The sequence below is a fragment of the Manis pentadactyla genome, chromosome 13 (assembly GCF_030020395.1).
Source record: "Manis pentadactyla isolate mManPen7 chromosome 13, mManPen7.hap1, whole genome shotgun sequence".
Classification (NCBI taxonomy): Eukaryota; Metazoa; Chordata; class Mammalia; order Pholidota; family Manidae; genus Manis; species Manis pentadactyla.
The window spans coordinates 93,094,855-93,122,577 of NC_080031.1; the positions used below are offsets into that span (position 1 = coordinate 93,094,855).

Consider the following 27,723-nt stretch of genomic DNA (forward strand, 5'->3'; position numbering starts at 1 on the left):
GGCTTCTGCCTATTCAAACTTTATCTTTCCTCATCAGTTCTATGCTTGACTTTCCACACAGGTATATACCCTTTTATACCTTTACACATGCTGTTTCCTCTGATGTGGAAATCACTCCCTCAAGAATTCCTATTCTTTCAAAACTTGGCTTAGGCATCACTGTTTCTGGAAATCTTGCTCTGATGTCTCCAGGTTCCCTTGATAAGGTTTAATCTTCCTTCATGCTGTGCAACCTCTACAGCATTCTTGCACTGCAACATATTGTCATAACTTACCTGTTTACCTGTTAAAACAACCACAGGTACACACTGTGACGTAGTAATTTGCTTACCCATCTGCTCGTCCCTTAATTCAATCCTTTCCAATTCATGGCTTCTTGAAGGCCTGTGTCCTTTTTCCTTAGAATTCTGTGTGTAGTATAGTACCTGCCCCAAAGCTGGAGTTTAAAAATAAAGTTATTACTTTTTATTTTCCTGAAATTGTCACTGGAGAACAGCACAGGGAAAAAACATACTCTTTATGTCATATAATGACTGATAAACCTTTAAATATCTTGGCGTAGGTTATTAGATACATTAAACTTCTTTTGATAGCTCCTGTTTTGAATTTAAATATAAATATATAACAGCTTTAAACTTGAAGTAATTGGTTTTTTTCCATTTAATATACCTAAGATTACAGGCATACTTTTATAATAAATGACTTCAGAGCAAAAAGAAAAAATTGGGAATGAGAAAATTAAGAATTGGGTAGAAAATTCCCAAATCACAGCAATTACCAGAAGTACAAAGGAAGAAGAGAACAGATGTTTATTTCTATTTTTAAATGAAATCCATTCACAAAGTTTGACACTGGGTCAGGAAAAGGACAAACCCCAGAAACTAAGAGGTAGTTTACAGTTCACTTTTATCTTTTATTTGGCCCTTTTCTCTAAAAATGTAGAACTTATTTGATCACATATTTTATATGCTATTAAATGTTATAAAAAAGTGTTACCAGTTTATATAGTTTTTTAAATGAGAAATCCACTGCACACCCCCTCACTCAGATGTTTATGACAATCACACATGATATCTAGTGTACATTGTAGAGAAAAACAATTCATTTTACAACCAACGTCTCTTGTGAATTCATTTCAGGTTATTTTAAAAAGCATCTGACAGTCATGAACACTTTCTGATTTCTTCATTATCTATTACATAGTCAAGGCTTACCCTTGGATTGAATTCTGATGAAGACTAAATTAAAGAAAGATTTTTTTGTATTACATCACTCATGTATTCTGATGAGCTTTGGTTTAAGGCTTTTTACACATGCAAATCTATTTTCTAGGCATTCTCTTCAATATGAATTTTATAATGATTAGTAAGAGATGACCTGTGGTTGAAAAGTTTCCCACATGTATTACATTCATAAGGTTTTTCTCCAGTATGAATTCTCTGATGGGCAATACGTGATGAGCTTTGTCTAAAGGTTTTCCCACATGTATTACATTTAAAGGGTTTTTCTCCTGTATGAATCCTCCGATGTTGAATAAGAGCTGAACTCTGGCCGAACGATATCCCACATTCTTCACATCGATATGGTTTCTCTCCTGTATGAATTCTCTGATGATTACTAAGGGATGAGTTACACCTGAATGTCTTCCCACACTCATTACATTTATAAGGTCTTTCTCCAGTATGCATTCTCTGGTGTTGAATGAGGGCTGAACTTTGTCTGAAGGCTTTCCCACATACCTTGCATTTACATGGTTTCTCTCCAGTGTGAATTCTCTCATGAATAATAAGTGTTGAGTGGGAACTTAAGGCTTTACCACATTCACTGCAATTATAAAACTTCTCACCAGTATGAATTATTCGGTGTCTATTAAGTCGTGAAATAGAAGTGAAGCCTTTTCCACATTCATTGCATCTGTAGGGCTTTTCTCCAGTGTGAATTCTTTCATGTTGGATAAGAGATGCACTCTGACTGAAGGCTCTCCCACATTCACTACATTTAAAAGGTTTCTCTCCTGTGTGAATTCTCTGATGATAACGAAGGGATGAACTAGACTTGAAGGTATTGCCACATTCATTGCATAAATAGGTCTTCTTTCGGAGATGTAGTCTCTGACATCCAGGAAGGGATGCCTTCCTACCTGGATTATATTTATTGGGATTTTCTCCAGCATGGATTTTTTGATGTATAAAAAGTCCTGACCTTCGGCTGAAGGATTTACCACATTCTTTACATCTATAGGACTTCTCCACAGTATGTGTTCTTAAATGTTTATAAAGGGATGTACTTAGAGTGAAGGCCTTCCCACATTCTTTACATACATAGGGTTTCTCTCCAGTATGAGTTATCTGATGCTGAATAAGTGCTGAACTTTGGTTAAAAGCTTTTGAACATTCTTTACATTTAAATAATTTCTCTCCACTATGGTTTTTCTCATGTTTACGGAGGGATGAAGTATTAATGAAGGTTTTCTCACATATACTACATTTATAGCGTTTCTCTACTGTGTTGATTTTCGGTTGATTAAGTAAATATGAATTCTGCTTGAAGCTGTTTCCTTGTATTTCACATTTTGGTGGTGTTTTTTCTCTTGGAATCATCTGTTGCCTAACAAGAGCTGACTTTGGGCTATAACTTCGGCTAAATTCAGTATTTTTATGTTTCCTTTCTACAGTAGAGATTTTGTGGGTGAGTGAAACTATCTGAACACTTTCTTTTTTCTCCTGCTTTTTCTCATATTTGTCTTCACATGGGCAGGGTTTTTCTGATTTGAAGTCCCAGGGTCCATGCCTTTTGGATCTTGTCATTATCAGCTCCTGAAAGGAATCTTGCGTTTGAGTTGACTTTGTGGTTCTGTGACTGCTCTTCCATCCTGGAGGGGGAAAAAATGAAGATGTTTTATGTGATATAGCATTTGGCTACTGATACTAAGTGTATAGAATGAATAAATACTGATGACATTTAAATAAGGGCTTGGTATCTGACCAAAAAACAGTAAGAGGAAAAATGAGATAAGCAGTATAGAAAAATAATCAATGGGAGCTGAAATACTAGGGTGAAGAAAAAAATAATAGAAACCTCTTTAGAGAAAGTGAGTGTAAGGGTGACCAGAAGAATTGGCTAATGGAGAATGGAGAACAAGGATTAAAAGGGGAGCATGAACTGAGACACGGAGTCCGGAATCAGAGTCTAAAGCCCATGACAGACTTCCAAATGATCTTTTTGACATTTCTCTTTCTGTAATCACTCTTAATCTGGAAGGTCTTCCCCAACTCCACCACCTTCCCTTCTGCTAAATTCCTTTGTATCAGTCAGTTCCAAAGTTAAATCTTTGAGTCCTTTCTTGACTCTGAGTTTCTATAGTCCATTCCCATTATAGAATTTTCCATGGTATTAAAAATGTGTTATACATCAACATCCTCTGGAAGAGTCATTCCAGAAGATGATCATCAAAAAACTTCAACAAAGATCCTGGTGCTGCTGCAGTTGTAGCTGCATTCATCCTGCCAGTTTCTGGACTTGCCGTTGGAATGAAGAAGGAGATATCTAAGCTGGCCTGTGCATACAATAAAACAACAAATTTGACTGGATCTATATTGTCGGAACTTAACCAAGAATTAGGAGAAGTGCAAGTTGCAGTGCTCCAAAATCATGCGACTATAGACTATCTACTGTTAAAAGAACATATGGGATGTGAACAGTTCCCAGGAATGTGTTGTTTTAATTTGTCTGATTTTTCTCAAACTATTCAAATTCAGTTAGACAATATCCATCATATTATTGATAAATTTTCACAAATGCCTAGGGTACCTAACTGGTTTTCTTGGTTTCACTGGATATGGCTGGTAATTGTAGGTCTGCTTTTGTTATGTATCTGTATTCCTATTCTGTTCATGTGTGTACGCAATTTAATTAGTAGTTTGTTAAAACCTATACATGCTTATATTACTCTACAAGAAGTTATGTCAAAGAAATAATCAATCTTCCCATGTTTTCTTTCGTCTGCTACTTCTACAGCTTTTCTTCTTCCTTCCTAATTACAGTCCTTTATTAGAATTCGTGCCTCATATCGAAAATTACTGAGTAACATAATTCTTCCAAGTGGTAAAGATACCTCAAGACAAATGCTGGGCATAGAAGCCACAGGGAATAAATCTGCAAAGAAGTAAAAAGCTAACCTTTTCAAAGAATATTGCTTCTCTCTCACCAACTTTACATTTCCCTGTATGGCCCCAGAAGATGGCTGGTTAGCCAGAGACAGATAAGATTCCTCAAGGGAGGAACAACCTAAGACAGGCACAGTCACAGTGGGGCCATCAGGTGAGAAATTGGGGATCAACAGAGGTGAGGCTTAGAACCTCACCCCCCCATTTTGAGAGAAATCTTCTGCATCTGTGGATGTTTTGTTGCCCTTGTCTAGCTTGGATTAATACTTAGTCTATAGGCACAGACCTGATCATCTACATTTGCCCTCTTACAGCACTAAATTATGTTTTCTACCTTTATCTTGCATCTACCTGCCACTTCAGCATTTTATTAAATAATAATAATAATAATAATAATAATAATAATAATAATAATAAGGGAATTGAGAGAAATCTTCTGCATCTGTGGATGTTTTGTTGCCCTTGTCTAGCTTGGATTAATACTTAGTCTATAGGCACAGACCTGATCATCTACATTTGCCCTCTTACAGCACTAAATTATGTTTTCTACCTTTATCTTGCATCTACCTGCCACTTCAGCATTTTATTAAATAATAATAATAATAATAATAATAATAATAATAAGGGAGAAATGTGGGATTCACATATAAATCAAGTATAAAAATCAAATGAATAATCATATCTGACTTGATTGTTTATAGTTCATGATGCGTGATCAAAACCGAAAGTTTCTGTGATATGACTGCCCTCACACTGTTCACCATGTAAGAACTTATTCATTATGTAAGACCTTGTTCACCATGTAAGAACTTGTTCGTTATGCTTCAGGAGACTGGAGACTGTTGAGAATTAGGCTTGGGGTTGATTAATGATTGTGCATTGAGTCCCCTATACAGAATTTTATTGTTGTTAACAACCATTTGATCAATAAATGAGAGATGCCCTCTCAAAAAAAAATGATTTGCAAACTATAAAAAAATGTGTTATACCTTTATATTATATATAATCATATTTATCTCTATCTCAATATATTTCACTTTTCTTTTCTACCATCAGTGTTCTTAACAAGCAAAGGAGCATGATATATTTGGAGACCAAATATATATGTATTATAAATCATACTGATTGGCTTAAAGATGGCAGCATGAGAGGTGAGACAGAAACTTCCTCCCAAAACCACATATATTATGAAAATATAGCAAATACAACTAATCCTGAAGAAGCAACAAAAGAACGCTGTGACAGACTGCCTACATCTGGGGAAAAGAGCAGACTTCATGGAAAGGGGTAAAGTACCAAAGTCGTCATCCAGCAGGACTCAAGCCCTTCCCCAACCCCAGCTCACAGGTGGGAGGAAGAGAAACAGAGTGGAGAGGGGATAGAGGCCTAGGACTGCTGAAGACACAGCCCTGGAGATCTGCTCTGGGAGGACGAACTTACATTACACTTGTGCTCTGGAGATTAGTGAGGTTGGAAAGCTACGACAGGCGGAATACCCAGAGAGACTGAGATTCCAGCCACTTGTGGAGAATAGGCACCACAACTGGCTGCTCTGGGACAAAAGAATGGTGGGCACTCTGAGAGACTTCCTAACAGTGAGAGGACTGCTAAAGGGGCAAGGCCTTCACAGAGCTTGCTGCTCAGGAGAAAGCACACATGGACAAAATTGTCTGGGTACACTCAGCCTAGCAGGTTGTGAAATTTCAGGAGCTTCAGGTGCTCCATTCCCCTGGCTAGCAACGTAGCTCCAAGGCCCTCCGCTGTGATAAGCAGCCTGCTGCTCCATCCTCCCGGCTGGCATTGGCTCACAAACCTATTGCCCCCACCATTGTGCCAGGCCAGCCAGAGGGCAGCCCCACCTATGGCAACTAAAAGGATGTAGCATAGACTCCTCTCTGCATGCTTGGCTCACTGGCCCTGGCAGTGGAGGCACGCACTGCAGCTGGGAAGCGGGAAAGAGCTCTTCCTTCCCAGAAGGCATCAGCACTGCTTGCCTGCAGCCCCCACCACCACTCCAGGGGCTGAGCAGCTCCAGAGAGTAGAGCTTCTGAGCATTAGAGGAAGCCACCTACAAATATGAAATGTCAAAGGAACCTGTTCAAATCAAAATCCCACAAACACCAGAAAGAGGGCCGAGTGAAACTGAACTCACCAATCTTCCTGAAAGAGTTTTCACAATAAAAATTATAAACATGCTCATGGAGCTACAGAAAAATATTCAAGACCTCAGGGAGGAATTCAATAAAAAGAAAGAAACCTTGAAAAATACAGTATCTGAAATGAAACACACAATGGAGGGATTTAAAAGCAGATTAGATGAAGTAGAGGAGACAGTAAATGAAATAGAAATTAGAGAACAGGAATACAAAGAAGCTGAGGCACAGAGAGAAAATGGGATCTCTAGGAATGAAAGAATATTGAGAGAACCATGTGACCAATTCAAACGGAACAATATTCACATTATAGACGTACCAGAAGAAGAGAATGAAAAAGGGATAGAACGTGTCTTTGAGGAGGTAATTGCTGAAAACTTCCCCAATCTGGGGAAGGAGATAGTCTCTCAGGCCATGGAGGTGCACAGATCTCCCAACACAAGGGACACAAGGAAGACAACACCAACACATATAATAATTAAAATGGCAAAGATCAAGGATAAGGACAGAGTATTAAAAGAAGCCAGAGAGAAAATAAAAGATCATATAAAAAGGAAATCCCATCAAGCTATCACCAAACTTCTCAGCAGAAACCTTGCAGGCCAGAAGGGAGTGGCATGATGTATTTAATACAATGAAGTAGAAGGGCCTCAAACCTCCTCATTTGTGGAGTATAACAATGAAGAAAAACTGAATGAATGGAACAGCAGACTCATAGATTCCAAGCAGGGACTAGCAATTACCAAAGGGGATGGGTGAGAGTGGGTGGGTGGGGAGGGAGAAGGGGATTGGGGGGCATTATGATTGGCACACACGGTATGTGTGTGGGGGTTACAAGGAAGACAGTGTAGCACAGAGAAGACAAGTAGTGACTCTGTGGCATCTGACTACGCTGATTGACAGCGACTGTAATGGGATGTGGAGGATACTTGATAATATGGGTGAATGTAGTAACCACAGTGCTTTTCATGTGAAACCTTCATAAGAGTGTATATCAATGAAAACTTAAAAATTAAATTAAAAAATTTCAATATTGCAGGTATAAACCTCTATGGGACACTGCTGTGATATAAACGCATTTGAAATAATTCTCTATGTGACTACAAGCACCAACTTGAAATGCAATTAGGGTTACTTGTTTCATTTTGCTTTCATTATTTATGGAATACTTTTTCATTTTTATTTAATCTTGTTTAAAAATTTTATAAAACACTTATGTAGTTTCAAAGTCAATATAATACCTTAAGAAAATTCTAGACTGTATCCCTGTTACCTCCATCCTCTTCCTTCACCTTATAGGTAGTCATTTTTATACATCTGCTTTTATCTTTTTTTTGGTTTCTATCTTTAAAAAAAAAATACACAAATACATTCCTTTTTTTTCTTTTTGGCATCTCCTTTCATCTTTTCCCCACTTAATATATTTAGAAATCACCCCATAGTGGAATTTACAGAGGTCTTTCTCATTTCTTCTTATAGTTGCAAAGAATTCCACTGTGTACCTTAGTTTATTCAACTAGATTCCTCTGAGGCACATTTGGGCTAACTCTAACTGTAATACATCCAGATGTTACATGGGTTTATGATAAAGATATAGCCTTATATCAATATCCATACTGTTAATTAGCAATCACACCATCTATAAAATCCTAGCCTAAATTGAACCTGCTGGGCTAACACTATCCAAAGCCACATACAACCAACCAACTCTTCCTCCAGCCAAGAAGAAAGCCAGCTTGGGGTCTTAGAACTACCCTCCACGGTGAAGAAGCCTGCTATGCACTGACAAGAGGCTCAATTTAATCAAGTTAATGGGCAGAATGGTGTGTGCTGCATACTGTTACTGGGTGGAAAGCATACATAGAAGTATTCACATGCGCACAGAAGAGCTCTTCCAGCTGCTGCCTCTTATTCACACCTGAGCTTGTCCATACCTGTTCATGTCCTCCCACTTGCTCACATTCATGGGCTCCCCTCTGGCTTCTGCCCTTCCCACTACCCTCACATGACCTCCATGTGGCGAAGACAAGGCCCTCTCTTCAGTTCTCAGCTAACTTACCTCTCTGCAGCATCTGACAGTGTCCCCTTGAGATGCTCTCTTCCTAAGTATAGTGGCCCTGAACTTTCCTCCACATTCTTCTCATTTTCCACCAGCCACCATCACCTTTGTGCACTCATTTCCCTCAACCTGACCTTTAATCTTTGGGAGTTCCTTAGGGTGCAGTCCTAGGCCCCCAGTCCTTTTACTCTGTGCTCTTTCCATATAGGCCAGCTTCACTGACAGACATAGACTCTAGGAAAGATTTCTCTACTCCCCATGCCCAATTATACAACAGCCCACCCAAAATAGCAACTTGAATGTCTCAAAGGCACCTCAAATTCAACATGTGTAAACTGGATCCACGATTATTCCCTCCACCCTGTATACCCCTTCGGCTCTGTCAGTGGCACCAGTTCTGAGTCAAACTTTAAGAAGCATCCTCAATGCCTCTTCCTCAGCACCCCCAGGTAATCAACTACCGATTTGTTTTTTTCTACACTCTAGGTCTCAAATTCAGCTACTTCTCCCCCCCTCTGCTGATACCATCCTATTAAGAGCTTTGACTTCAATGACACCAGACTCTCCTTATTTTCCTTGTGTGGTACCTACACTTGTCTTTCCTAGGGATCCATTTCTCACTACTTGTTCATGAAATGACGGATTTCCTCAAGATTGATTCCTAGGCTCTTTCTTGCTCTTACCGTTCTCTGAACCCACTCCATCAGCTAAACCCAACTACCACTCATTACCCTGTATTGACCTGGGCCTCCCCAGTTAACATTTCAGGCACTGTTTATATTATGAGGGGTGGTACTCCAAATCTAACAGGCCACTTGACATCTCAACTTAAATAACTGCATCAAAGACAACTCAATCTAATTCTTCACAACTAAATTTACACCATCCCCCAAATCTGGTTTCCTTCTGGTATCACTGTCTCAGTGAACGATGTCACTGTCCATCCCAGGACAAGCCACAATCCAAGAAAGCAGCCTTGACAACCCTATCATTTTTATCTTCTCTGTCTAATCCATCTCCAAGTCCTGCTGCTTTTCTCTCTCAAATATCTCTGAAACTGGTTTACTTCTTTCTGTCTCTGTCAACATTAACCTAACCAAGTTGCTCGTACCTTCATTAACTGGAAGCCTGTCCATCCAGCCACTGTTCCAGGTACTAAAGAAATGGAAACTAATGAAACTTACAAATCAGCATAAGAGTGTTTACAATCCAGAGCAAAGACAGAAGATAACTGAACATGTGCTTTTAGGAAGTGGTAAGGACTCTGAGGAAAATAAAGCATGGCTAGTGGATAAAGGAGGTAGAGGAGGAAGGGAAATATTTTAGATGAGCTGTGCCTATTCAAGAAAGTACTATATAAGCAGAAATGTGTGCAACTTGAGGAAGTGAGTCATGTGGGCTTGTGGGCATCAGACAGCAGAATGGTCCAAGGGAGGAAAACGCAAGTACAGAGGCCTGCTGTTGAAGAGTAAGGCAGCCAGGGTGATTAGAGTCCTTAAACGAAGGGCAGAGAGGAAGGAGGTGAAGTGAAGAGTAGCTGGAGCCAGGCTATGTGGCTTCTGAAGGCCATGCTGGGGACTCTCAATTGTGCTCTGTGTGATGAAAGGCACTGGAGATTTTGAGCATGAGAGTGAGGTGACCTAATATACCTTTCAAATAGATCATGCTGGTGGCTACGAGAATAGATGTTGGTGGCAGGAGGGGAGGTACAGACCCATGCAGGAGTCTTTGAGGAGGGCAGGGAACAAGAACAAGGCTAACTCCCAACAGGCACATGAAAAGATGCTCCACATCACTAATTATCAGAGAAATGCAAATAAAAACCACAATGAGATACCACCTCACACCAGTTAGGATGGCCAGTACCGAAAAGACTAAGAACAGCAAATGCTGGCGAGGATGTGGAGAAAGGGGAACCCTCCTACACTGCTGGTGGGAATGTCAGCTAGTTCAACCATTGTGGAAAGCAGTATGGAGGTTCCTCAAAAAACTAAAATTAGAAATACCATTTAACCTGGGAATTCCACTCCTAGGAATTTACCCAAAAATATAATTTCTCAGATTCAGAAACACACAAGCACCCCTATGTTTACTGCAGCACTATTTCCAATAGCCAAGATATGGAAGCAACCTAAGTGTCCATCAGTAGATGAATGGATAAAGATGTGGTACATATAAACAATGGAATACTATTCAGCAATAATAAAGAAACAAAGCCTACATTTGCAACAACATGGATGGAGCTGGAGGACATTATGCTCAGTGAAATAAGCCAGGTGGAGAAAGACAAGTACCAAATGATTTCTCTCATTTGTGGAGTATAACAACGAAGCAAAACTGAAGGAACAAAACACCAACAGACTCACAGACTCCAAGAAGGGACTAGCGGTTACCAAAGGGGAGGTGTGGGGAAGGGCGGGGGAGGCAGGGAGAAGGGGATTGAGGGGTATTATAATTGGCACACATGGTGTGGGGGGACGATCATGGGGAAGACAGTACAGCACAGAGAAGGAAAATAGTGACTGTGGCATCTTACTATACTGTTGGGCAGTGATTGCAATGGGGTAATGGGGGGATACGATAACATGGGAGAATGTAGTAACCACATTGTTTTTTCATGTGAAACCTTCATAAGAGTATATATCAATAACACCTTAATAAAAATTTTTAAAAATTAAAAAAGGTTAAGAGGGGTTTTAACTTTTACTTGTGCTTTTTCAAATTGTTGACAATAAATATGTATTGAATTTGGAAAAAAAAAAAAAGAATAAGGCTAACTCAAACACAGTAAACATGGCCACAGAGCACTGGGCCCCACTTTTACCTCGCAAGAGACTCACCATTTGAAACCACTGAGTGCTTGTTCACTAGGCTGCTAACCCCAACAGCGCCCTTGGGCAAATTGGAACAAGACACCCCACCATCTGTACTACAGAGGTAGCCCAGTACACCTTGGGGAGTGGAAGGCACCCCCAAGCGACCCCTCCGCTGGCACTGTGCACAGGTTCAGTCCGCTCCAGATGGCTTCTTGTTTTACGATAACAAAGGAAGAGAAAAAGACAAGGGAAGAACATTTTTCACTGGAGGTCACTGTTGACCTACATCATGCTGACATTCTTAAATTTTAGACTTCAGGAGTATCTCCACCTTTGGGTGTAAACCAAACTCACGATATATACAAATTGTTTAAATCACATTATTCTTATAACTCTCCAAGAAAAGCACAACCTCAGTGGTTTATACTTTGGGCTCATTTCGTAAGAGACTCAGATGAGGTGCATGCACACCTTTGGGCCATGGTCCTTATATCTCAATTTAAAATATACACACTTAGGGAAGACAGTTTTTCTTTTTCTTTTTCCTCTTCATGAATAGTTTTGAAGTGAAAATAATTTTTTAAAAGTACATTTGGAGGCAACTAGAGGTTCTAGGAGTCCTACCCTGGGAGTATAAGCTGTTCTGTCACTGGCTATTCAAAGGGTGGGTTTTTGGTTCTGGTCTAGTGTTAATAATCTGAGCCATTTCCAAGAACACCCAGGTCCTTCACAGGAAAGGCAAGCTGTCTGGAGCCACTGTAGTCCAGGCAGATGGGAGACTCAGCAGAGGTACAGGATGGACAGGGCCCACTAGCCCTCCCAGGATGTCTCATCTGAAAGTCAGATGACATCTATCTTTGAGGACAGAGAGGAGGTTCATTCCATCCAGGGAAACACACCTACTGGTCAGCTTTGAGGACCTTACTTCCTTCGGACATCCAGTCATGGTTTTCCCTGAGAAAGGGGCTAAATGGAGCCTCCAACCCCATCCCGGGTGGCTGCATTGTCTCTCTGAACAGCTGTGGACTCCAGTCATACTTTCTGTTCCACCGAGTCTAACACTCACTTGCTCTGCTCAGGCTGGGAGACTCACTCATTGATCAGAGGCTCCTGAGGTGAAGGGAGAGGGTTCTTTCTTCTCTTGCTCTGCTCCTGCAGTAAACTCAGCCCATACCTAAAAGCAGCACTGATGGCCCTCCCACCTCTCAACTGGCCCCCTGCACCCGGCATCCTGTATGCTCTGTTGTGGCCTCCACCAGTTTCCACAAGATTAGTGAATTTCTCCCAAGTGAGAGTTGAAAAGATAGAAAGACAAGTGTGGTTCTCACATCAAAACATCACAATGTACAGTGTGGAGAAAGCTCCCCCTGGCCAGGGCTTGGAGGTGGGAGACAGCCTGTCCTGTGGCTCTGCTGCCCAGCCCACAACCTGATGACAGTCTTGACAAGTGCACCACTTCCATACCCACAGGCTTCATGCTGGTCACCTGTTGGTCTTTGCAGAATGTAAGCCTGACTGTGGGAAGGATGCTTCCGACTCGGTGGGGGCTGTGCCCGGCTCTCCGGCCCAGAACAGATGCTGTGCCAGCTCCCCTGGCTGGGCAGGAGCTGGTCTCTGCTCCTCTGCCGGCTCCTGCCTGCACGCGCAGCTTCCCTTCCCCACACTGGCACACATGCACCTTCCCGGGCCAGGAACGCTTCCTGCGTCCTCTGACCCGCCATCTGCAAGGCAGCCCCTCCCCGTGCCCTGCCGGTTCCGAGTCTCACAGAGCTTCGGATCCTCCCTGCAGGGTCCTGGCCAGACCCGGTCGGCCCACCCATGTGCGCTCAGTTCGTGAACACTTGCCTCCCCGCTGCACAGCCGCTTCTGCTGCGGCAAGGCCTGCAGCTTCTATCAGTGCGGCATGGCCAGCGCCCAGGATGGAGCTCACTCTGTTTATGATGGGACGGGAGGCAGTGAGTGAGGATTTGGGTCCCCCAGCCCAACAGCTCAGCCCCCGGGCATCTAGGCAGCCCCTTCTGCCATCTCTCTTCCGGCGACTCCTCCTCAGGCTCAGCCATTCTTCTTTCTGAATCCACCACTCATGTGTTGAGGTCTCCTGTATTTTGTCGTCTGCTGTTCCCTTACCTGCTCAGCTCAAGGCTTCAGACGCCATCTTTGTACCCATGGCTCCCCAAACTCCCTTTGAGTTCCAACCCCAAGTACAACTTTATAAAATATATTACCTGTGTATATTTATACCCCTTATACAACTGGCCACTGGCGCTCTCTACCCAAGTATTTTACTCATGTCTCAGATGAAACCCACCCCACTGACTCTCCTCTAACCCTAACAAAGGGGCCTCCTCGTCCCCCCTGAGCCCCACTGCATGTGCCTTTGGCCAGGCCCAGAAATGCCTTGCCTATATGATCTCCAAATGCCTGCGATTATCTCCAGAAGGTTCCAGATAGTTTTCCCTCACTTTAAAATCTATCCTCTACAATGCTTCCAAAGTGACTACTTATTAAACTCAAATATGTAAGGCCTTCATGAATATGCTGTGAAAACTTAAGATTACATGTAAATAAAGCTCCCTTTTATCCAGCCCATTCACAATTGCATTCTAAAGTTACTACTACGACCAGCTAAGGTGTGTCCCCCTAATGTCTCTTATCATGATATGAGATATATGTAATATGCATGCTGTACAAACAAAAAGCCAAGTAGGGAGGGCAGGTGGGGAGGGAGGGAGAAGGGGATTGTGGGGTATCATGACTGGTGCACATGGTGTGTGTGGGGTCACAGGGAAGACAGACAGTGTAGCTCAGAGAAGAAAAATAGGGACTCTGTGGCATCTTACTACATTGATGGACAGTGACTGCAATGGGGTATGGGGGGGACTCGATAATAAGGGTGAATGTAATAATCACATTGTTTTCTTGTGAAACCTTCATAAGAGTGTTTATCAATGGTACCTTAATAAAAAAAATTATTTTCTTTGTGTGTATTCCTGAGTCCTAGCTAAGGACATCACTTCTTACTTAAAAAAAAAAAAAGAAAAAAAACCCAAGTAATTTTCTTTAAACATAAATGGTGACATAGCATGATGCTCTATAACTTGCTCTAGTCCCTAATGTGCCTTGTCCACATCAGTGGACTTTCTTTCTGACTATGGTGCTGTGTGCCAGTGTAGGGACCTCCCACAGCTCCTTCAGCTCTGCCTTTATGGAAGGACATTTAAATTGTTTTAGATTCAGACCTATTTTTCTAAAATGTCAAGGACCATATAATTCTTCTGCTAAATCCTCTAGTTATTTCCCATAATGCAGCAGGCAGCTTGCATCTCCCAGAATCCTGTCACAGCATTTTATACCATGGCCCCCACCTGCTGTCTAATCTCGTTTCCTCCTTCTCCTTCTTTTCCCATATACACACCCTGCACCTCAGTCAGAATGAGTTATTTGCAATTCCTTAAATACACTGTTTGCTGAATGAATACATGGAAATGCAGTACTCCTCTGAAAACAGGAAAGAGAAGAAAAGAGATCCTGAGTCATTTGTGAAGTGACTACAGAGAATAAGAGGAAGCTCATGTCTGGGTCTCCACATCCCCTTCTCTACCACCTGAGGACTGAGAACCCTGGGGACACCGTGCTGACCAGCACCTCCAAGAGCATGTCCCTCATCAACCGGGCTTGCTGCAGCAACCCTGGCACCTCAGTCCCACCCACTCACCTGACACAGAGCTTCCAGGACTTTCTCTCTCTACTTTCCAGGGATCTTCTCCTTGTTGCAACAGGGAGATCACTTTTGGTTTGGAAAACAGGAGTCCTGCTCATTGCCGAAAAAAGAAAAGAGAAGAAGAAAAAGGCTTGGTTTTGTTTCAACATAGAGTTATATCCCAGATCTGAGTGGAAAACTTGAGGGATAGTACAAAGAACTTTGGTGGGGTGCTGAAGTTGTCTCCTACCACATGAGTGGGTGTGTTAGGGAAAAGGGAAGGGACCTGTGGCACATGACTGTAATAATCAGTTGTCTGTTAGGAAAATATGATAAACATGCAGCCATTATGTTCTGCAGGAATATGTCAGGTGTAGACTGAACCAATATTTGTAAACAGATATCTATGGAAAGGAGCTTGTTTACAATGAGAAAACACTATCTGACTCCCCTTCAAAGATAGTAGCCGTCAGCAAACTATGGGTCACAGGCCAAATCTAGGCCATTGTTTATGTATGGCCCCTGAGCAAAGAGTAGTTGGCAAAAAAGAAAAAAGTGGAATGTCACGGGGACATGTGGCCACCAAAGCCTACCTGACCCTTTACAGCAAAAGTTTAGCCCATGGGAAAGCCAAATGCGAAAGGCCAGGGGCAGATCCAGAAGATGAACAAAGCCCTCTGTAAAGAGAGGTGAGGCAAACCACAGAGCAGCCGTGGCAGGGAAATGACAGCTGGAGCTTAAACTCCTGGTGTGCAATTTTACGGCGCCCCCATGCTTCAGCAATCCCATGTCTACAAGGGGACCAAAGTTTTTAAATTTACAGAGATCCGATTTACACAATCCTTAGGCAAAACTCAGCCAAAGTTTCTGATGACCCATGGCTTTTATCCAGGGAGGCAAGTGCTTAGGCAATTTCTGAATTCTGTACCTACAGGGAAAATTTCCTTACCCAGTGAGACTAAGTTACTATAGTTCTCCAGCATCACATCCTGGTACAAGTTTCTCTGAGAAGGACCCAGCTCTCTCCACTCAGCCCGCGTAAAGAGCACAGCCACATCCTCGAACATCACTGAAACCTGTAATGACAAGCCAGCCCAGCTCACCCAGGACCACCCCTCACACAAGGCAAAGTCAGTGGTGCGGGGAGACAGATGCATTCCCATGAAGTGCTTCTGATACTATTCCGGGTCGGAAGGTTCCAGATCATTTGTTTAATGAACAATAGACCAGTGACAAATACACAGTGAGCAGCATGAGGTATGAACCCTACATTAACCACTGTAAGAGATGTGTGAAGGTGGGAAGGCCATTAGAGGGAGTGTTGATTAGAATAATCTTTCTAATGGTGATTTGATAACACATATTAAAAGCTTTAAAATATGAATATTCTTTAACTCATTGGTTACTATATTCACATTATAATAAAAAGTACACAAAGTGTACACACAGGACATTTAGCATTTTTTTAAACTATCATGTAATTAAAAAAAAAAGCAAACAACCTAAATAATCACTGATGGAGGCTAGATTTAAAAACTTAAGGCACTATGTGTGTATTCAACAAAGCCTGCGGTTGGTAATAATGGAATTTAAAATAAGCATTGTTCTTAGAGCTTTATGTTAATCTTTAGTGTAAACACTATGTCTTCATAACAACCCCAGGAAGATACTATTATTGTCCCCATTTTACACAAGAAGAAACAAGGAGAAATTTATCCAAGTTACACAGCTGGTGTAAAGGAAAAGCCCACTCCTCCTGTGCCTCCTCCACTCTTAACACTCTATAACAGTACTTCCGACACCAGACATGGGAGTTTTCCACACACCAAGCTATTCTGTGACACCACCTGGGTGTTCCACGATTTAAGTTAATTTTGATGCTACCTACTTGGAGATCATGTCAGATCCCACAGGTTACGGGCTCAGTCCCACAGGGCGGCTCCCTCACCACGTGAGCCACCCAATGCAAGCCCAGGTTGTCACCTGTGTTTCTGATGAAATAGCTTCCCACTCAGTTTCTATTAATTTGCTGAAGTGGCTCAAGGAACTCAAGAAATCATCTACTTACCAGGTTACTGGTTTCTTATACGATATGCCTCAGGGCCAGCCATGTACAAGAGACGCACAGGGCAAGGCACAGGGAGGGAGGGTGGGGCCCCCTCGCTCTCTCCGGCTATGCCACTCTCCCCACTTCCAAGTGTCCCCCAGCCTCGACTCTCTCCCAACTCCAACCTTTCTGGTTTCTTTGGAGGTTTCATTACATAGGCATGATAGATTAAATCGCTGGTCATTAAATAGGCATGATGATTCAACCTCCAGGCCCTGGAGGGGAACTGAAAGTTCCAACCCTCTAACCAGGGTTGGTTCCCTTACCAGTGAGCCCACATCCTTAGGGGCTTTCCAAAAGTCACCTCATTAAGACAAACTCTGGTGTGCTTGAAAGTACTTGTTACAAACAAAACACACCCATTTCACCTTTATTGCTCTTTGATATATCTGGAATAAAAGCCAAACATTAGTAATCAGTTAGCTTCCAAAACCTTTGTCATTTTCTATGTGCTAGGAACAGGGATGAAGAGCAAATATGTATTTCATATTATAAATCCCAATGTTGTAGATGGCAGCAAGAGAGGTGAGACAGAGAACTCCTCGCAAAACCACATACATTATGAAAATATAGTTAATACAACTAATCCTAAAAGAGCAACAGGAAAGAAGGCTGCACCAGAGTGCATACACCTGGAGAACAGAGCAGACTTGATGGAACAGGGTAACATACCAAAGCCTTGACCCGGTGGGACCCAAGCCCTTCCCCTCCCCCAGCTCAAAGGCAGGAAGAAGAGAAATGGAGCAGAGAGGGAGTGGAAGCCTAGGACTAATGAACACCAGCCCTGGAGATCTGCTCTGGGAGCACAAACCTACATTGCATGGTGCTCTGGAGATTAGTGGGGTTGGAAAGCTAACAAAGGCGGAATACTTGGAGAGACTGAGATTCCAGCCATTTGTGGAGGACAGGGATCCACATCCAGCTGCTCTGGGACAAAGGAAAGGCAGGCGGTCTGAGAGGCTTCCCAGCAGTGCCAGGGCTGCCGAAGGGGCGGGGTTTGCACGGAGCTTGCTGCGCTGGAGAAGGGAGAGGCGGACAAGGTTGTCTGGGTGCCCTCTGCCCAGCAGGTTGGGAACTTTCAGGAGCTTCAGGGGCTCCACTGCCCAGGATGGCTACTCAGCTCCGAGGCCCCCACTGTGATAAGCAGCCTGCTGCGCCTTCCTCCTGGCCTGCTGGCAGCAGCTCACAAATTAGCAGTCCCTGCCCTGACGTCGGGCCAGCCAGAGGGAGGCCCCGACTATGGCAGCTACAGATGCAAAGCACAGAGGCTTACACCTGAGTGCTGGCCCGCTGGTTCTGGCAGTGGAGATGGGCACTGCAGCTGGGAAGCAGGAAACAGCCCTTTCCTCCCCCCAGGCACCAGCACCGCTCCCCTGTGACCCTGACTTCACTCCACAGGCTGAGCAGCTCCAGAGACTAGAGCTTCTGGGCACTGGAGGGCGCCACACACAAATATGAAACGTCAAAGGAACCTGGTTCAGACCAAAATCTCACAACCACCACAAAAAGGGCCAAATGAAACTGAACTCACCAATCTTCCAGAAAGACTTCAAAATAAAAATCATAAACATGCTCATGGAGGTACAGAAAAATATTCAAGAACTCAGGGACAAATTTAGGATGGAGATTCAATCATTAAGAAATTTCATATCTGAAATGAAACATACAATGGAGGGATTTAAAAGCAGCTTAGATGAAGTAGAAAAGACAGTAAATGGAACAGAAATTAGAGAACAAGAATACAAAGAAAATGAGGTACACAGAGAAAAAAAGAATGTCTAAGAATGAAAGAATATTGAGAGAACTGTGTGACCAATCCAAACAGAACAATATTTGCATTATAGGGATACAAGAAGAAGAAGAGAAAAAGGGATAGAAAGTGCCTTGAGGAGGTAATTGGTGAAAACTTCCCCAATCTGGGGAAAGACACAGTCTCTCAAGCCATGGAGGTGCACAGATCTCCCAACACAAAAGACCCAAGGAAGACAACATCAAGACATATAATAATTAAAATGGCAAAGATCAAGGATAAGGACAGACTTTTAAAGGAGCTACAGAGAGAAAAAAGATCACATACAATGGAGAACTCATCAGGCTATCATCAGACTTCTCAACAGAAACTTTTCAGGCCAGAAGGGAGTGGCATGATGTATTTAAACCAATGAAGCAGAAGGGCCTCAAACCAAGAATACTCTACCCATCAAGACTATCATTTAAATTTGAAGCAGGAATTAAACAATTTCCAGATAAGCAAAAGCTGAGAGAATTTACCTCCCACAAACCGCCTCTACAGTGAATTTTGGAGAGACTGCTATAGATGAAAGTATTCCTAAGGCTAAATTGCTGTCACTAGGGGAAATAAAACCATAGCAAAGTAGAACAATTAATTACCAAGCAAATGCCAAATCAAATCAACTACCCCAAAGTCAATCAAGGGTTAGACAAAGAGTACAGAATATGATACCTAATATATAAAGAATGGAGGAGGAAAAGGAGAAAAAAAGAACCTTTAGGTTGTGTTTATAATAGCATAGTAAGTGAGTTAAATTAGACTGTTAGATAGTAAGGGAATTACCCTTGAACCTTTGGTAACCACGAATCTAAAGCCTGCAATGGCAATAAGTACATAACTATCAATAATCACCCTAAATGTAAGTGGTCTGAATGCACCAATCAAAAGACACAGAGTCACTGAATGGATAAAAAAACAAGACCCATCTATATGCTGCCTACAAGAGACTCACTTCAAACCCAAAGACATACACAGACTGAAAGTAAAGGGATGGAAAAACATATTTCATGCAGCTAATAGGGAGAAGCAAGCAGGAGTTGCAGTACTTGTATCAGACAAAATAGACTTCAAAACAAAGAAAGTAACAAGAGACAAAAAAGGACATTACATAATGATAAAAGGGTCAGTCCAACAAGAGGATATAACCATATAAATATCTATGCACCCAACACAGGATCACCTACATATGTGAAACAACTACTAACAGAATTAAAGGGAGAAATAGAATGGAATGCATTCATTTTAGGAGACTTCAACACACCACTCACTCCAAAGGACAGATCAACCAGACAGAAATTAAGTAAGGAGACAGAGGCACTGAACAATGTATTAGAACAGATGGACCTAACAGACATCTACAGAACACTCCACCCAAAAGTAATGATACACATTCTTCTCAAGTGCACATGGAACATTTTCCAGAATAGACCACATACTAGGCCACAAAAAGAGCCTCAGTAAATTCAAAAAGATTGAAATTGTACCAACCAGCTTCTCAGATCATGAGGGTATGAAACTAGAAATAAATAACACAAGAAAATTAAGAAGCCCACAAACACATGGAAGCTGAATAACATGCTCCTAAATAATCAATGGATCAATGACCAAATAAAAACAGAGATCAAGCAATATATGGAGACAAATGACAACAGTAATTCAACAGCACTAAATCTGTGGAACACAGCAAAGGCCATGCTGAGAGGGAAGCATATTGCAATACAGGGCTACCTCAGGAAAGAAGAACAATCCCAAATAAATGGTTTAAACTCACAATTAACAAAACTAGAAAAAGAAGAACAAAGGAGGTCCAAAGTCAGTAGAAGGAGGGACATAATAGATTAGAGCAGAAATAAATAAAACTGATAAGAATAAAACAATAGAAAGAATCAATGAAAGCAGGAGCTGGTTCTTCAATAAAATAAACAAAATAGATAAACCCCTAGCCAGACTTATGAAGAAACAGAGTCTACAAAAACACAAACAGAATCAGAAATGAGAAAGGAAAATCACTATGGACACCAGAGAAATACAAAGAATTATGAGAGAATACCATGAAAAGTTATATGCTAACAAACTGGATAACCTAGAAGAAATGGACAACTTTCTAGAAAAATAAAACCTTCCAAGACTGACCCAGAAAGAAACAGAAAATCTGAATAGACATATTACCAGCAAGGAAGTTGAATTGGTAATAAAAAACTCCAAAGAACAAAACTCCTGAACCAGATAGTTTCACTGCTGAATTTTAACAAACATTTAGTGAAGACCTAATACCCATCCTTCTTAAAGTTTTCCAAAAAGTACAAGAGGCGGGAATACTCCCAAACTCATTCTATGAGGCCACCATCACTTTAGTACCAAAACCAGGCAATGACACCACAAAAAAAGAAAATTACAGACCAATATTCCTGATGAACATAGAAGCAAAAATACTCAACTAAATATTAGCAAACCAAATTCAAAAATATGTAAAAAAGATCATCCATCATGATCAGATAGGATTTATTCCAGGGATTCAAGGATGGTACAACATTCAATAATACATCAACATCATCCACCACATCAACAAAAAGGACAAAAACCACATGATCATCTCCATAGATGCTGAAAAAGCATTTGACAAAATTCAACATCCATTCATGAAAAAAACTCTCAACAAAATGGGCACAGAGGGCAAGTACCTCAACATATTAAAGGCCATATATGACAAACCCACAGCCAACATTACACTTAAAAGCAAGAAGCTGAAAGCATTTCCTTTAAGATCAGGAACAAGACAAGGATGCCCACTCTCCCCACTTTTATTCAACATAGTTCTGGAGATCCTAGCCATGGCAATCAGACAACACAAAGAAATAAAAGGCATCCACACTGGTAAGGAAGAAGTTAAACTGTCCCTGTTTGCAGATGACATGATATTGTACATTAAAAAATCCCAAAGAATCCACTCCAAAACTACTAGATCTAATACCTGAATTCAGCAAAGTTGCAGGATACAAAATTGATACACAGTAATCTGTTGCATTCCTACACACTAACGATGAACTAGCAGAAAGAGAAATCAGGAAAACAATTCCATTCACCATTGCATCAAAAAGAATAAAATACCTAGGAATAAACCTAACCAAGGAGGTGAAAGACCTATACTCTGAGAACTACAAGACACTCATGTGAGAAATTAAAGAAGATACCAATAAATGGAAACACATCCCATGCTCATGAATAAGAAGAATTAATATTGTCAAAATGGCCATTCTGCCTAAAGCAATCTATAGATTCAGTGCAATCCCTATCAAAATAGCAACAGCATGCTTCAACGAACTCAAATAGTTCTAAAATTCATATGGAACCACAAAAGACCCCAAATAGCCAAAGCAATCCTGAGAAGGAAGAATTCAGCAGGGGTGATTATGATCCCCGACTTCAAGCTCTACTACAAAGCCACAGTAATCAAGACAATTTGGTACTGGCACAAGAACAGACCCATACACCAATGGAACAGACTAGAGAGCCCTGATATAAACCCAAGCAGATATGGTCAATTAATATACAAAAAGGAGCCATGGATATACAATGAGGAAATGACAGCCTCTTCAACAATTGGTGTTGGCAAAGCTGGACAGCTACAAGCAAGAGAATGAAACTGGATTATTGTCTAACCCCATACACAAAAATAAACTCAAAATGGATTAAAGACCTGAATGTAAGTCATGAAACCACAAAACTCTTAGGAGAAAACATAGGCAAAAATCTCTTGAATATAAGAATGAACTAGTAATTACCAAAAAAGGGAAGGGGTGTGGGAGGGCGGGTGGCAAGGGAGGGAGAAGGGGAGGGAGGGGCATTATGTTTAGTACACATGGTGTGGGGGATCACGGGGAGAACAGTGTAGCACAGAGAAGACACATAGTGGATCTGTGTTATCTTACTACACTGATGGACAGTGACTACATTGGGGTATGGGTGGGGACTTGATAATATGGGTGAATGTAATAACCACATTGTTTTTTTATATGAAACCTTCATAAGAGTGTATATCAATCATAACTTAATTTAAAAAATCTCTTGAACATAAACATGAGCAACTTTTTCCTGAATGCATCTCCTCAGTCAAAGGAAACAAAAATGAACAAATGGGACTACATAAAGCTAAAAAACTTCTGTACAGCAAAGGACACCATCAGCAGAACAAAAAGGCACCCTACAGTATGGGAGAATATATCTGTGAATGACATATTCAACAAGGGGTTAACATCCAAAATATATAAAGAACTCACACGCCTCAACACCCAAAAAGCAAATAACCCTATTAAAAAATGGGCAGAGAATATGAATAGACAATTCTCCAAAGAAGAAATTCAGATGGCAAACAGGCACATGAATAAATGCTCCACATTACTAATTATCAGGGAAATAAATGCAAATTAAAACCACAATGAAATATCACCTCACATCAGTTAGGATGGCCAACATAGAAAAGACTAGGAACAACAAATGCTGGCGAGGATGCAGAGAAAGGGGAACCCTTCTACATCGCTCATGGGAATGTAAACTAGTTCAACAATTGTGGAAAGCAATATGGAGATTCTTCAAAAAACTAAAAATAGAAATACTATTTGACCCAGAAATTCCACTCCTAGGAATTTACCCTAAGAATGCAGGAGCCCATTTTCAAAAAGACAGATGCACCCCTATGTTTATCGCAGCACTATTTACAATAGCCAAGCAATGGAAGTAACCTAAGTGTCCATCAGTAGATGAATGGATAAAGAAGATGTGGTACATATACACAATGGAATATTACTCAGCCATAAGAAAACAAATCCTACCATTTGGAACTACATGGATGGAGCTAGAGGGTATTATGTTCAGTGAAATAAGCCAGGGAGAGAAAGACAGGTGCCAAATGATTTCACTCATCTGTGGAGCATAAGAACAAAGCAAAAACTGAAGGAACAAACAGCAGCAGACTCACAGAACCCAAGAATGGACTAACAGTTACCAAAGGGAATGGGGCTGGGGAGGGTGCATGGGAAGAGAGGGAGAAGGGGAATAGGGGCATTACGATTAGCACACGTAACGGGGCGGGGGGCATGGGGAAGGCAGTAGAGCACCGAGAAGAAAGTAGTAACACTATAGCATGTTACTACACTGATGGACAGTGACTGTAATGGGGTATGTGGTGGGGACTTGATAATGGGGGGAATCTAGTAACTACAATGTTGCCTATGTGACTGTATATTAATGATACCAAAAAAAATTAAATGTATAAAAAATTAAAAAAAAAAAAAAATCCCAATGTTACAGCCAGACAGTGGTAGAGTTGAAATTCCAATACAGGAACGTCCAAGGGTCTACTCTTCACTATTCTGCAAAACTGCCTCTCAGGGCCTACCTCCTTGGGTTAAGAAAGAATCCACACAGTGCAGACGGATGGTGGTAGTGGCTGCACAACATCAATGTACTTAATGCCACTGAATTACACACACAATAAAGGTTAAAGTGGTAAACTTTATGTATGTTTTCAAATTGCAATATTTTAAGTTAGAATGGTAAAATAAACACATACCTACATATGTACACACAAACATATGCATATAAATAAATAAATAATGGTATATAGAAAATGATTCTGAGAGACACACACCAAAGGGGTCAGAGTGATTACCTCCAGATAGAGGAAGAGTCATTGAACTTCGTTACATATCTATTCTTTATTCTGAAATTTTTAACATGAACATGAACTATATGTATTATAAGAAAGACAATTAAGTGGCATATAGGAAGGGATACAAGAAATGACCTTCTCTCAAGAATTTACAAACCAGCTGGCAGACAAGGAAAACACATGAAATAATTTGAACAGTGAGAGAAAAATATGTAGCTAGACAGGACTACAGGCCATGTCCTCATTCAGTCCTCAACGCAGAGTTGAGGAAACAAGGTCCAGGGCAGTCAAGACCCCAGGTCACATACTTTTTTGGTTTTTAACCCAGTAGTTGGTACATTCTCTTAAAGGTCACTGAGTTTTGCACACATGTCCATCTGGAACTGTCACACAGGCAGCAGGCAAGGCTAGGGAGAAGGCCGCATGGGACTTGCTCCCACAGGGATAGAGAAGGTTCTGGGCAAGAGAGCACCTGGCTGTGCTGGAGTGGAATGGGAAAGCCTCAGCCAAAGGCAGCTGAAACAGGTAATGCCAGGTCCTGGCCATTGCCTCAGAAATCAAATGTCACCATGTTTCGAGGGCCCAAAGATAACACCATGGTGCACAAGGGATTCTCTGACATGTGGGCTGAGTCTGCCGTGTGTTCTGCAAGATGCAGCAGAGGAATGGCTGGACGATAACAAGCACTAACATAGAGGACAGACATGCTTGAGTTTGAACTCAGGTTACTTGACTTCTTTGAGCCTCAGTTTCCTTGTATGTAAAATGGGGATGATAACTGCTGGGTTGCCATATGGCTGAGAACATAGGTAAAGCCCTCAGGCCATTCCCCAACAACATTCACTGTTACTCTCAGGTGGAGAGGAGTAAAGAAAGGACAAGTATTCTCTGGGTCCTAGAAACATTGCATAGCAGTTTCTACCCACATTAATAGTATCATTACTAGGGTAATATGGTTCAGCTACCACAACAAGCACATACTGAACAACTATGTGCCCGGCCCTGATCTAAACACTTTCATGCACTAACTCACACGATCCTCTCAGCTACCGTGTGAAGTAGGCATGGTTGTTATTCCCATTTTACAAGTAAGGAAATGGAAGAATAGAGCGGTGGACTTATTTGCCCAATGAATGGCATGAATGGCAAGAGAGAAGTTTAAACCCGGTCTTCTGTCTGGAGAGTCCCACTTCCTGACCACTGTACATACTGCTTCTCCAGTAACGATATCCCTGCTCTCAGAGTTGAGACCTCTTCAGCTGTGTCCCTTCCCACATGGCTATCCTTTGTTCCCACACTAGCTCACCAGGATGGGGTCCCTCCCCCATTCCCGTACTAGACAGGTGAAAAGGGCAGGTCAAGAACAGGCTTCAAGTGGTAGAAGCAAAGCACATGATCCACAATGTTAAGAAGCTTTCAAGACAGCTGGAGAAGCCTGGGGAAGGTAGAGTGAGGATGCTCGGGGGTGGAAAGAAAAAGGAAAGCATTCTTGCCGAGGGCAGGGAGGGAGACATGGGTGGGCAAAGGAGGCAGGGCCAGAAAGGAACTCTGACAAGCGTGCATGTTTGTTCTGTCTCCAAGTGATATGACATGTGGCACCTTATCTATCAAATTAGTAATCACACAGTGAATTGAGATTAATAAATAAAAGAGTGTCTATTAGGAATGAAAAGAGAAACACTAAACATGGATTGGCAGGGGGAAGCAAATATTCCCTACAGAACCCGCCATCCACCAGGGGGACCAGCTCCTCAAAGGCAAAAGGACTGAAGCTCCAAATCCTGGAGGGATTGTATTGGGTAGAGAACTTGGGTTAGGGACAGATGTATTTCTTTTTGTACTCGAACTCCTGAGATGGCAATGAACTCACCTGAGACCTGGCTTCCCTCTGTTCAGTAGCCATGTCCTCTTTGTGGTCACTTCCCTCTGAAGATAGGCAGCGTCTCCAGAAGGCAGATCTGATAGGAAAAAGGGAGCCAGGAGGAAGAAGCCCCTTCTGCTTTCCACCCCTCAGAACCACCACCTCTGAAATTCTTAACACCACAGGAGAGTGACACCAGGTGTCACTCCTGGGCCAGTGCCTTCCCTGGCCTGCTCAGCAGGGGGAGCCTCCGGAACTGCCCCAGATGTCGCTCTAGAGAGGTGAGTCAGAAAGAACTAGCAGCAGACAGGACCAGAGAGAAAGTTTGGGCCATCCTGGTCCTAGCCCCAAATCTTCTCCTGGCCCAGAGGAAAAGGGCCTAAGACTCTACCAGCAGTAGCGTCGCACTGGGCCTCACTGTGTGCCGGGCACGGCCTGGGCATCATTCAATCCCACAGCACAGGTGGCATTGTCAGTAACCACCGTTTCCAGGTCAGGAAACTGAAGGCAGAGTGGGAGCAACTTAGCTCAGTTCACGAAGCCGGTGATGGTGCACCAGGATGTCTCCCAGGACGCACTCCAGAGCAGCAGCTCCAATCTCACTGCGCGCCATGTGACAACTTTTCTCCACCTCAAGCTTTCTCCACCCCATTCCTCCCACCCTGTCAAGGAGTCAATTTCTGTATTTTTAGAGAAAACTGATTGGGAACAGGAAAACATGAGCTTTCCTATGGCGGGGAGAGCTGCGGTCTTGAGGAAGGGGCACGGAAACCAAGGATATGGGCTTCGGTCCCGACTCTGCCACTGGGGAACGCCGACAACTCATTCTCGCTCACTATACTTCGTTATGACCCCACCCGGGAGGGCAGTGCGATGGAGACGGGAGGAAATGCAACTCCTCACGTTCGCTGACAGCCGGTAGCAAATTAAGACGCCGGCTGGGGCTGGGCAGGTGACGCACTGGGCATGGGTCGGGAGGAAGCAGGATGGTGGCTGGGACCTGGGGCCCCCGGGGGCGAAAGCCCGACCTGCTTTCTGGGAGCGTCTCCCGGACGGCTGGTGGCAGGCGGACAGCGCGGGGGTGCACGGCCTTTGGCCTGCCGCGCCCACAAAGGCCCACAAAGGCCCGGCGCCGCATCCTCCCGAGGCCCCGGGACTCCCTCCCACATCCCGCCCGCCCTCCGCTGCTCACCTCGCCCAGGCCTCCCGGGTTCCCGGGGCCAGTGCCTTCCCCGGCCGTGCTCAGCAGGGGGAGCCTCCGGAACTGCGCCGGCCCGACAGCAGCCTGGGGTCGGGGCTCCTCCCTGGCGGACCTCGGGTCCCAAGGCCGCTTACTCTGGGTGCAAAGCCCCGCGCCCCCGCAAGTCCGGGAGGGGCGGGGCAGGGGGCGCGCTAGGGGGT

The 27,723-nt window shown here is 42.7% G+C and overlaps 1 protein-coding gene across 5 annotated transcripts; it reads right to left on the reverse strand.

The window, feature by feature from the left end:
* Positions 1-794: 794 nt before the first annotated feature.
* LOC118933496 (zinc finger protein 354A) lies at positions 795-27,719 on the reverse strand. 5 transcript variants are annotated; one of them, XM_036927846.2, is made up of 5 exons: positions 27,515-27,719; positions 26,332-26,419; positions 15,844-15,970; positions 14,910-15,005; positions 795-2,872 (listed from the first exon to the last, which is right to left on the reverse strand). In XM_036927846.2, exons 2-5 carry the CDS (start codon positions 26,362-26,364, stop codon positions 1,329-1,331), a joined length of 1,800 nt encoding a protein of 599 aa, XP_036783741.2. In that variant the 5' UTR covers positions 26,365-26,419; positions 27,515-27,719; the 3' UTR covers positions 795-1,328. The 5 variants fall into 5 exon arrangements, with proteins under 5 accessions (XP_036783741.2, XP_036783744.1, XP_036783742.2 ...); XM_036927849.2 differs by lacking the exon at positions 15,844-15,970 and having other exon boundaries at positions 27,515-27,718; XM_036927847.2 differs by lacking the exon at positions 27,515-27,719 and having other exon boundaries at positions 26,332-27,496.
* Between the last annotated feature and the right edge of the window lie 4 nt (positions 27,720-27,723).

Bases quoted from the DNA above. Each gene is read 5' to 3' on its own strand.
- LOC118933496 (XM_036927846.2), bottom strand. From the start codon at position 26,364: ATGGCTACTGAACAGAGGGAAGCCAGGTCTCAG. The intron at 15,006-15,843 runs GTAAGGAAATTT...GGCAATGAGCAG, and splicing joins TAGTAACTTAGTCTCACTGG to GACTCCTGTTTTCCAAACCA. The intron at 2,873-14,909 runs GTGAGTGGGTGG...TTCCCCCTCCAG, and splicing joins TCCTGGAAGCTCTGTGTCAG to GATGGAAGAGCAGTCACAGA.